Source organism: Acanthaster planci, linkage group LG04 (assembly GCF_054643075.1).
Source record: "Acanthaster planci isolate LZ-2023a linkage group LG04, COTS_SCS, whole genome shotgun sequence".
In the NCBI taxonomy this organism is placed as follows: Eukaryota; Metazoa; Echinodermata; class Asteroidea; order Valvatida; family Acanthasteridae; genus Acanthaster; species Acanthaster planci.
The window spans coordinates 21,575,495-21,587,916 of NC_141780.1; the positions used below are offsets into that span (position 1 = coordinate 21,575,495).

At 41.4% G+C, this 12,422-nt stretch overlaps 1 protein-coding gene across 1 annotated transcript in view; it reads left to right on the forward strand.

The window, feature by feature from the left end:
* LOC110983030 (E3 ubiquitin-protein ligase PDZRN3-like) overlaps positions 1-12,422 on the forward strand; it is a 169,201-nt gene that overhangs the window by 146,817 nt on the left and 9,962 nt on the right. The window contains exons 8-9 of the mRNA XM_022241894.2: positions 1,545-1,643; positions 10,239-10,355. Of these exons, the coding sequence (XP_022097586.2) occupies positions 1,545-1,643; positions 10,239-10,355 (216 nt within the window). The remainder of the gene's footprint in view (positions 1-1,544; positions 1,644-10,238; positions 10,356-12,422) is intronic.

Consider the following 12,422-nt stretch of genomic DNA (forward strand, 5'->3'; position numbering starts at 1 on the left):
ACGATTACGGGGTTGTGTTAATCACTTTACTGTTCCAGTTTTGGGTGGTTCTCAATTTCATTATTTTCTGTGGATACACTGTGCTACAGTCGACTGATGTAATTTCTCTTTTTTGTTCCTTGACTCTGCCGGGCGGGTTTACCGAATGAGCTCATCTTTGTCAGCAAGGATGTCAATAATTTGATTTGTGTTGAGAATTACCGCCACGAATGTGCGTATCAAGCTCGGAATCATGCCGTCAAAAGCAAGCAGTTCAAACAACCCGGAGCATTAATTGGGGGCAAACATGATCGCATGTCACTAAGTAATAACGCCACTTCCCCAAGCTCCATTACGTCTTCGCAATCAAACATCTTTAAATCGATGACTCTTGAATAAATACTGACTCGAGTAATTTCCTCGCTGTAATGGATTGTTGGCTGAATCAATGACAGAATAATTCTCTAAGTCCACAAATTAGACCCAAAGACGAAGGAGTGGAAATATCCAAAGTTCAGCGCGCCTTTCCCCTTGGACAAACATCCGCAGATAAAACTGACCCCGAGATAAATGCAATCTTGGAGCATTTATTCTACTTGAGAGCTGCATTAGGACCCTCCAGACGCGAACACCAAGGTTCATTTGCGACAAGATCCCAGCATCCGAGATTAATACCGTTTCATCTCGGGGTTTCGGAGGGTTGTGTCTCTGCGTGATACTTTGTCTGGCATACTTTATCAAAGTCCAGAAGCCCATTGTGTCTTAGTCTCATTTATCAACCCTCGCTGGGTATGTGTGTCTCATTTTGTCAAGACGCTCTATTGAGAAAGTATTGTACTCTGTATATTACCAAGTTCAATTAATTGACATATCATCAGAAAAGAGTTCAGAGTGGTACGAGAGTTGATCTGTAGTCCAAGCATTGTCGTGCTTCTCCAACGTCGTTGACTGAAAACTTGGACAGGAAGGAAGCAGACTGACATCTCTGTGATTGTCAAGATGAAAACACCAACTTTTGACTACATTAAATCACTTGCAATTCCTTCTTCTCTGCCTAATACTAGGATGCCTTTTAAAACAGCATTAAAGGACTTGTGATTTTAATTACATCAGCATCAGAGGGCTGCTCACTGTGGAGGAAAGTGATACTTTGAATATGTTACTACTTCATGTAGATGACAAACAAATGAAAAAGAGGAATAAATAGGAAGCAATATTACTGTCCGCTCACGTGCTATTACCAAGATGGTCATTGTTGCAGAAATCACTGTACCAGCTTTACTAGTTTGCAACATGCATGCAAAATATTGAAATAAACAGGAACAGGTGTAATTATTCTTACAGTAAATGTACGTTACCAACTAGCACCATAATGCAGTACCGAGTGAATATGTCAGCGCGGGAACCAACACTCTCACTTACTCCATTTGTTTGCATTACACTTCCTGGCTCAAAATGACATCACGCTTAGGCACTCCATGAACCTGCTTCAGTGTTGAACTTTTTAATGGATATTTTCTTACAAGTCATTCAGTTGTCTTGGTTTCATTTCCTCCTTTGCACAGATCAATGGCGAAGATGTGCACAGTAATGATCAAGCCTTGTCACTGTTCGCCCAGCAGTCAGATAGTACCTCGTTACTCCTCTGCAGATCACAGCTACAGGTAAGACACGAGAGATAAATTAAGACATAAGATTCCAACTGAGTCATTGCTGGGTAGAGGTTAGATAAGACTCGATGAGGCATGAACCCAAATGCTACATTCTTGAAGTGCTTGCTGTGATTTGTGCTTTTTTGTGTTAACTTAGTCTGTTTTCCTTTGTTCTTCATCATTTGAAAAGTAAGCACCAGTGAAAGTTTCAAAGATGGGTCTGATTTTGTGTAGCGAGCATTCTGTGAAATTAGCATTCACGTGCCAGCGATGATTGAGAGAAAAATTACAGATATGGGTCATCACTCAAGCTGGCTAGCATTGTGGAAGACAGAGTATTGAAAAAGCGGCTAACAGTTTCACAGCTCATTGAAAACAAGTCCGAAATCCAAGAGATTGTAATCAGGGGACAAGGCTTTGTAATATGGCCTGTGCCGACAGCAGGCATTCTCCTCGTGTGTGCTCGATATTAAGAACAAAATTTAGCTCAAAGGAAGCGACTCACTGCTTAAAAAACAAGAGAGCAAGAAAGAAAAAAAGAAAGAGGTTTGCCATGTCCCTCGATACAAAGCTCAAGAGTGGTGCATGAACCCGCCCGGCAGAGCTAGTGATGGATAGATGAGACTTTGATACATGTTTTTAAGGGTTTTTTTTTTCCTTTGGAGGGAGAAATCCTAGGAAATTTCTATTGCATGGTTGGAACGCATCTTCGACGAGGCAAGTGCCTCATTTGGTCGGCAATCAATCGCCCGTCCTATGTTCAGCAGCGGAATGCTTTTGTCGGTGAGATCAAAGGCCTGAGTTCAATGAAGCTTGCTGCTCCTGGTAAGCGGCGAAGGAACTGTCGGGAAGACCACTGGTTAAATTGGAAAAGATAAAATAAGAGAGGTCATACCCTGCACATCAAGATGCTGTGATTGTGACGTCGGGCAAATTCTCGAGTAGAGATTTGATTTCTTCCGTTTTTAAAAATTCATTTTGATTTATTATGAATGATTAAGGATGTGTTCTTTCAGTCCTTTTGAAATGTACATGTAGCTTTTGTACTTTTTACATTGGAAGACTTTCATCTTGGATTTGGGAATGTTTTGCAAGCATATGATTCCGACTTTACAGAATTGCAGGCTGGATTCAGTCAGGTGAAATTTGATTGGATAGCTTGATATTTCCCTTTTCTCCCCTGTTTGTCGGTATTTGTTCTTCAGTTCATTCTCAAGATAATTGTCTGCCTCGGGATGCTGTTTGGTTCATACAGGATGTTGTGCTGAAGACTCTAGATTGTCGAGATTTGAATCGTATTGGAGGCATTGTGTAAGTCTCCAAATTCCAGCACCAAGATGCGGTACACCTCAGCGTAAGAGGAGCAGGATTTTGAAAATGCTGAGGATAAAATGGCCGAAGCTTATTAACTTGTAATAGAAACTGCCCTTCAGTGGATGCTGGTGTCATTTTTTTGTCCAGGAATTTTCCGATGGATATTCCAAGGAGAGATTTACTACGTGGTCACATTCTTGCGGTGGACCCATCGGTCTTGAAATTGCCGAGCACCGGCAGACATTTGGAATGCCGAGTTCAACAGTTTAAAATATTGTCTGACGAAAATGTTAAATGTTGGCATGACTGTGATGCCAGTGTCTCCCGTGCCAAAGAGGCAAAAGGAGACAGGTTTGCTGAATGATTCCCAGGTTGGACTTGCAGTAAAATGTTTTCTTCATTAATGCCTTCAGGATTTAATATAGCAAATAATGAATGTGGGGTCGGTAATTGTGGGACCTGTGTTCAATTTCAGACCAAAAGAAAGGTGACTTTCCTCTTAACACGATTGAACTTTCTCTTGGTCATGTTCCAGTGAATTCATCCCCAGGCTTTAATGGGAGATCCAGTAACTACACTGTGAAAAAACGGTTCAAAATGTTGACTTCGGTCATCTTCAATGAGTCTTCAAGATATTTTTCTTAAGATCTCTTGTTACTTGTCATTGGACTTAAATTCTGTGAAATCTGTAATAATGCTTGTGTTCTGGAAATGCTGGCATGTCAGCATATGTGTACATTTAAATACCCTTGCTACCTTGAAACCTTTGTTAGTTTCTGAATAAAGATTTTCAGTAATGGACTTCTTCTAACGACCTCAAAAGCCGTACACAGGCCATTTTGAAGCATGATATTGCTTACATCATAATTAAAACCACACAACCCTCATAAATATCCACTCATTTGTAGAAACTCTTCTCCCGTTCATAATCCAAGGGGTTAGATTTTAACATCCCATTATATGCATATTCCAGATTTTTAAATGTGTTGAAGAAGAAAAGGAGATTTGCATGAACTCAAATTAGCATCCCGAGTAACGGTTTCACTCGAGTCCCTTCTGATTTGTTAAAGATCACCCAAGTGCAAAAGATGGTAAGGGAAGGCCAGCATTTTTTGCTCAACTGGTTTGCCAGCCCTGCCTAGGCTAGGTGCTGACTTGCTGGTCCATTAGCGCCATCCTAAGTTGTTTGTGACAAGAAGTTAGCCTTGCTGGAGCAAGCAACATCCTCCCTGACTCCGAGCTGAACAAATCTGCCCCCGGATGCTGGTGACTACACTCCAATGGGCCGAGATGTAATCAGCTGGAAAGTCGTCTTTTTCTCGATGCATTTAATTCACTTTTTTTCCGTTTCTTCTTTCCCGCTTCCATTTTTGCAGTGAAGTGAAAGACTGAGGCATGCTTACAGGAAATGCCGCGACTGTTATAAGAAACAGTTTCTGTCCTTTTTTATGCTGTCGTGATTTCCCCCATGACATTACTGTATTTTGATTGCGGTGCCGAACGTCAAATGTAAAATCAGAAAAGTAATTTAATTTGTGCGACTTGAATGCAAAGCACTTTCTCAATTCAGGTCCTTTTTTCTTTCATTTCGGCACCCGTGCAAGCACAGACGAGTTGAACTTAATTAACAAGAGCTTGTTCCCTGTCGCCAAGAAAATTATATAAAAAAAATTGGGAAATGTTTGATTTGTAATGGCGTATGAGATAATTTTTTTTCTCTATACTGTCAGCATTCCCATGGAGTATTTGTTACATTATCCTTCCATTTCAGCAGAGAGTTTTTTTTTTGGCATGCATGTGTCTCGGCAATAATTCTTCTCCTTGCCTTTGATAAATCTTCATTAGGGATCCGTTTGATGTGCGGCACATGCCGCCGTTGACCTAAGCCTAAATACCCCCCGGCCATGCAGACAGCGGTAAAGCAAGCCCACACCGACATAGGCATCCAAATGATGATATGATGTCCGATATCGGTTTATTTCTGAGCCGAGTCGACATCTCACGTGTGAAGCGTTTTACCAAGATGCTCATCAGTTTCTACTTGAATAGGTTCTTAGACCATTTTAAATCTTTTAATAGTCAAAGCTTTTTACTTATCCTGCTTGCTGTCTACGTTTTTCATTTGATGTTTCCTTTTTTTGATTGAAAGTAGCCAAAAACTCCTTCCATTGTAGATTAAAAGACGGTAGACGAACGATTTATACTCATGGGCAGTGAGCAGCAGATCAGGTCAGTAGAATGAGCAAGACAGAGTTTGTACAGGATCCTGTACAGGATCGCCATGGCAACCTGAATTGCTTTCATTTTACTATTACCTATTGGAATTTTCTATTTCTTGGAAATTTTGTCACGCCTTTTGCTCTGAAAAATACCCAGAATTCAAATTCTGCAGAAATTTTGTGACGGCTCAAAATTATGCATGTATTTCATGCATTTTGAAGTACATGTACAAGACAAGCTTGTTTCCAAATGGACAACTTCCCAAATTTCCTGCGTTTAGTCAGAACACCTGCTGTGAAGCAAAATACACTGACAAATGAGGGGTTTGGGGCCGGTTTTACCCTGAGAGTGTGTTCAGTAAAGCTCCCCTTTCATCATCTCACCACCTATGTGAATCCGGAGTGCAGGTACCGAGAATTTACCTCCCATTGGTTCCTGCTGTAGGCTTAATTAATTGGATAGAAATTGCACTTTAGGGCCATCATCGGCTGGTCTGCGGAACAGGAAACTTCAAATTGCTAATAATGTTCTGAAACCCTGAGTCCTTGAGACACATAATACGATGAGTCAGGGGCGAGGCTTATACCTGTCCAAACCGCAGTATCTTTTTTCTCCGTTGGATGAGGCAGGGAAATCGGCTTGTGTTAGATGAAGAGATAGACAAAAAACGCACTGCGTGGCACTGAAAAAACATACTTATGTTAACATGCTTACCTTGTGTGAAAGGTGGAGTTAATTTTGTTTTGCTGTAGAACCTTGTTGACAGTTCGTTTTTCTTTTTCTTAATTCATGATTTTTTTCATATTGTACTGGGCCCTTAAGTCATGGCTGTGTCGGAATGATCTTCAGACATATGTAACCTATAAAGCACCCTTTGATAATTTGTCAAAAATGAATTTCATGTGTCTAACTACAACTTTTCCCACCCCAATTTTGCTGTCATCAACTTCAAGTGCTTCATCTCCAAGTCAAAGCTCCAGTTCCACATCTTACATACATGTACATGTATCCACTCCAAGCTTCCTTCGCTGCCCAGTGTCATCCCACGTGCAGCCTCGCTAGAACCGGACTTCAACCCACCCTGAACCCATTTCAATCTAGTTTAGCCCGTCTCCTGAATGATTTCTCTCCATGGCTCTTACCATATTTCTATGAATTCTACTCCCTGTGACGTCACAGTCATGGTGGCCCCCTTGCCTTAACTCCACTGCAATACCATCCAGCAGATGTTCATCTGCAGACAGTAGCTTCATGAGTTCCCCTAGATAAAAAAGTTCTTTCCTAAGGTGTGTGGCGTCTGAAAAGAGTGCATATGCTGGTAGGAAATTTTAGGGGTGAGTGTGGACTGATTCAGTGTGCAGCTACAACGTAGGTGTTAACTGGTTTAGAATAACAGCAACAAGAGATTAGGTGGCATTTGTTTCCAAGTCAAATGAACAATGCCTTCAAGGGTGCAAGTTAATCGGTGATCAGTCTGCTGAACATTTTTCCGCCACTTTCAGCTGCAGCAGACACACTTTTTTCTTTAGTTATTTCCAATTTCACATTTTTTCCAAAGCCCCCCTTAAAAACAAGAAAAAGAAATAAAAATATAACTTAAGGGCCACACTGTCAAAATAGAGTAGGTCAGAAAACAGGAGGCACACAGTGTTGATTTGGTTTTTGGAAGCCAAAGTAGATTATAGGAAAGAGGAATAAAATGTTTAAGTTTTAAGAGTGTAAACCAGTAAGTCCATGTAAGTCCTCGCATCCCTACTTTCTGTGGGAAATCATTCATGCAAACGATGATACAACAACTGTTTGCTTTGTGAACCCTGAACCTTGCTCGCAAACAGTGTTTATTCTTCGGGGAAAACTCCACAGTTAATCCCGCCCTATAAATTGTAATTTTCGCCAATCACAAAACACTTTCCTTATGTCAACAGTCCAATCATAGAGGCCCCGCTGTGCCCTGAGAGTGGATATTGGCGCTCACCGGAAATCATAAAAAAATGTGAACATCCAGTGATTACGGCCAGTGTAAACAATTTTGAGGAGTGAGAGAGCCAGGTGTCATTGAACTTCGCCTAGCCAAACAGAGTCAATGATCGGCTAATCAGATTTGCTGTCTTGATGACACTGGAAACGAGTAGTTGGTACGAAAACTGATACGGCAGTCTCACACAAAGCAAGCGCAGCTTTTAATGAGTAATAAAAAAAATCCTGTCATAACTATTGAAGATGGACGGCAAAACTTCTCGCATTTCATCGGGTACTTTAGCGCTGTATTGAGCACCCTATTGAGGCCGCCAGGAAACACGGAGCCAAACTATAGATTAGTTTCATAATAGAACGATCGTATTCTGACACTACGCTCTCTTGAGTTCCGTATGGTGCGATAGCTATCAAGCAATCCAAATATCACCTTTTTTCTGTGGTTCACATCCTTTGCTGCTGTTTTTATTGCCATGGGATTTATATAGCTCATCCGATCATGTTGTCGGTAGTGAAAAGCCTAGAGTGGTATTTTTGGCACGCGCGAGATGTTTTCGACGGAAGTCTGCAACTGATATGTTTTCATTCCTCCTTGCTGCCTGGGCACTTCAATAAGCAACTAAAGACTGATCTTTAACCTGGTACAGTTTTACGCCGCATCGATTGAAAGTGCTGGAAAGCAAATTGATTCCAGGATAAAGTGTTTTCAATGAGGAATATCACTAACTTGTTTTCTGTACCTTGCTAGAAATTGTTTGTCTTAGCTTGGACGGAATCATAATAGCAAAGCCTATAAATTCAAAGATTTAGAAGAGTTGTTTCCTTTTCATGTTTTATTGATTTCTTCATTTCCATACCATGCTTTGTATAACTTTTGTTAATTTGTTTTTTAGTTTACTGGACTTCTTTGCTTGTCTTACTTTAGCACTTGTTTGTCCAAGTTGTGAAATGGGGCACTTTTTACTGCAACTCCAACCTGAAACTACCCCAGTCAGAATCTGTCATCAAGGGGAGCTTGAAAACCCCAGTCTCATTAAATTGGGTCTGGTTTCTGACCCAACCTGGTGACATCTGGCCCCCATTGGGTCATTTGGCCAAAGTGTGACAGTTATCGGCTTCTTTGCTGGCGGCCTGTGCCTGGGGCCCCAGGAATAATGAAGTGATGAGTGGTCAGTAGTTTCAGCATTAATCAAAAGTCATTGTGCTACTTCTAAACCTCAAATGAATGTTTAGTTTGTCCCATTTTACTTGCCGCCACAAGTGATTCTGCTTGATTTCCTGCCATTGGGGAATTCTACAAAAAGATACAAGGATTAGGCACGTAGTGTAGGTTGTCCAAACATTTTGGATTTGCTGGAAAGTGCAACTCAGCCAAGTTTCAAAGTGATCCTTAAAATGCATAAATTTCTACAACTTGTGGACAGCAGGAGATTGGATGTAACAACATGTAGGATCTGAATTGAAATCAGTGTCAAAGCTTCCATATTGGTTAACACCATGCTGTGTTCAGTTGGGCATTTCGGGTAATACCTGTACATATAGTCTTGTTCCTTTTTCCTCTGTACATTTTTCAATATCGGTCTTTGCCTTTATCTTCATGTGATCCTTTCTGTCAACATCGTTTCTGTTAACAAATGTTGCTTTTGTACCATTTGTTCATCACTTGGCCTGAATAGTTTCCTGTGTTTTTATCTAAAATTTCCCATGCTTGGGTGGTCTTGTATTTGACTCCCCTATCTTTTGCAATTCTAATTCTCTCTGTTCTGTAGAGAAATGTTTTTCCTCCAAGTGTCATCCTCCACATCATCTGGGGGGGTCTCTGATTGGCCTTGAATGTTTCACATCCATTTTGCAATTTAAAATAAGCCGTCTGGTCTGCTCTAAGAAAAGTGTATCCAGTCCTTCAACCTCTTACCCACTGCTAGAATCCAATTTGTTAAAGATGTAGCTGTCTAATGTGGCCCATCAATCACCTGGGGGGGGGTGTTGCCTGGCAGCATGTAGGTGGCAGGGAAGTAAAATTCCTACTCTGCCATCTTTGGGCCTGAGAACTTCTCCACCTGAGGTGTTTCAAAACACCTTTCTAACATAAATTTGACAAAGGAGTGTGTTTGTTATTGGGAGAGGACTGCAGTTAATGGTAATCACACCCACATGTACACTAGGAAAACTAATAATGGACATGCAGTGATGGTGGGTTGAGATTTTCAAGAAGTATTCTGCTTGGTTTACTTGTGTACGTAGAACTTTAAATTTGTTTTGAGTTCCAGCAGGCTCCCCAGAGTTACCTGCATGCAGCTGCAGCTCTGAAAAAAAATGACCCTGTCTATCTGGACTGAGTACCTCGTCATGCCATGGTGCCTCAAGATGCTAAGGGTCAAACTTAGCTTTTCTAGTGTGGACTGCATGGTATAGACTGTATATAACTTGCTTGCAGATTCCACTTAAGTGAGACATGTTTTGTTGGTCTAGCCAGAGTGTACCTTTAATGTCTCTCATGCGGAGGGAAATTTGTCAGACTGGACAGCAGTTCCATCATAATTATCCATGATTTATGGTGACGGGGGTGATTTGTCTGTGTGTTTTTCTTCATCAGAAATTCATTTAGGTTTTATGAGTGGTGATCCATTTATCCAGAAACTGAGGAAATGGAGAAAAAAATAAGGAAAGGGTGCAGGTTGTTTTGAGGTAGTGCATGCAAGAATGAATTGAGTGTAGTCGGCACGGGTTAAAGCGGCGCATTTGCTCTGTTGGTTACATCATTGTTATTCTTGCCTGTTGTTGCTGCGTCTCTGTTCAAGACTTGAGTTGCCAGTGTTGCTATTGCTAGTGGCACTTCTCTGTTGCTGGTGTTATGATGTCGGCTAATGCTGCCAGCAGTATTGTGTCTGATGGTGCTGGTTGTGCTTTAGTCGCTGCTGTTGTAGATGATACACACTGCTTCGCCTGCTGTTTCCGTTGCCACTACGGTGTCTGCTTCTGCAGAGCATCTCCATTAATCTCATACAATGCTGTAAAAAAGAATTTATCACAGGATACTCACAGGATGAAAGTTATTACACTTCTGGAATTTCCCCCATTTTTTCTCTCTGCCAACAGTTTGACGAATGCCTGTTCGATGAACACAATGCATTACTGGAGGACATACAGCTAGACATGCTCGAACAAACACACCAAGAGGCCATGCAGTTTACATCTTGCTTACTGGCAGAACATGTAAGTAATTTAAAAAAAAAAAATCAACATGACAATGTTACCCCCATAAGCCTCGGTGTTTATGTGATTCTGTAAGTAGCACGCCATTTGATACATCTGCTTTATTTGTTTATGTGAATTAAATTAACAAGTGCAGTGGTACAGTTGACTTTGATTTGGGTTTTTTTTTTTTACATGGGTAAGTAAGTGTGGGGGGGTTCATTTGGCTTACATACTGACCTTTTTGCTTTCATTTTTCAAACACTCTTAGACAAACTCATGCCTTTCCAAACAATTCTGTGGATTTTTTTGGTTGTAATTCAGTCACATGTCTTGTGTTAAAAAATTCTGTAAATAAATACTTAACTAGATGGCAGTGTGGTTGCGTGGGTAAAAAAAATACATGGTACCACGTTATGCCCATAAAGTCAAGAAAACAGAATCCACAACAAGTCGGCTGGCCACCAATCACCCAATGAAAATGCCATCTAGGGTTTCAGCTCATCCTCAAGTAACTGAGAACACCTCTGGAAAGCTTGTAATTATTACCGTCCTTCATAGAGACACTGGTAGCTATTCTTGACAACCTCCCTGTTTGTATCTGTTGAAGATGTCTGCTTCTTTTCTTGCTGCATTTATTCATCACGGAGAATCACAGCATGCTTTGAAAGCATGGCGCATGGATGAAATTTTCTTTTGGGGGGGGGCACTCTGGCCTGGGGCTTCTTTTATCGTCGTTGCAATCAGCAGGTTTTTCTCGCAGATGGGTTTAAAGAAAAGCGGCTCCAGTTTCTTTCCACCGCACTTGCCAGGAGGCTGTGTGGCTGTGCACTCTAGATTCAGCAGGTAACCATCTCCCCAGCCTATGAGCACAGCCGGCCGGTCCTCTGCATTGAACACTGCTCATGGATGAGTTGGGTAGGTGTAAAAAAAGAAAAAAAAAATTAAGAAAAAAAAGCTTTGATCGTACGTAACCGCTACGAGCTAGGAAACCAGAGATCTCCAATCATGCCAGGGAAAAAGTTTGCTCTGTAGAATTGGTGATCTGGATGTGACATTTGGGAAATCTTCTCCTGTGCTGTGCTGTCAAGTTAGCCTGCCGATATTCTCAAGTTCTCCACCCAGGGGGAGTAATTAACCGACGAATTGCCTTGGAAACTCCAGGCTGAAATTCCAAACGGTATCTGGAAATTGCATTGGCAATGAAGAATCAACTACTCGTTGAAATGTAACACATGCAGATGATGCCGTGTTTAAAAAACTGAATCAGATGGAGGGGAGGCCGAAGACAAGCCTTAGCATAATTGTGCTGCAGTACACACGGTTGCCATGGTGAAGGGACCGCAGTCTTCACCAGGCAAAAATACTGTGCAATTTTGTTGTTTTCATCATCGGAAACCAGCTGTGACATTCCATGTTCTGTCATTCAGTCATGATAATGGTGAGCGTTGTGACTCATTTTGTGCTCATTTGCTGTCAGTTGTATTCATTCTATTGTTCTATCTTCCTGTCTCTCCTTAATGGGCCCATTAGGACCATCTGTTGGATCTGCTCATGCTCTTTCCTTCATGCTGTCCTTTTGTTGCCATGGAAACAGGTAACCGCATAGGATAGGCATCCCACCTCCAATCTTGATGCCTAATCCGGGAAGTTGATATACAGAGAGAAGATGGTAACGGATAAAGCGTCGGACGGTCTTTGAGCTTGTTAGGCTGTCTGCCTGCACATTAGCAGACCTGTCAGACAAATTCGCCCTTGCTCCCCTTGTCTTTGTGATCCGCCTACATTTGCACAGTGTGATGACAGATCGCTATCATGCATTAAATCCTGCTGACGTGACACTCCAAGCACGGCTGATTGCATGGGGTGTAAACGAGCTAATACCGCACCAAGGTTCATCCGATAAAGCTTTCCTGTAATCAAGAAAGAGACAAGAATGAACATTGGAATTTCCTTTCTCTGGTTTATTTTTCGTATACTTTCTTCAACTGTAATCAGTGCTCTGTATAAACTTGTTTTTTGTATATGTAAAGGCGACTGCAAGGAACTTGAAACAGCGTAAATTAAAATTATCAGAGTTGTACTTAA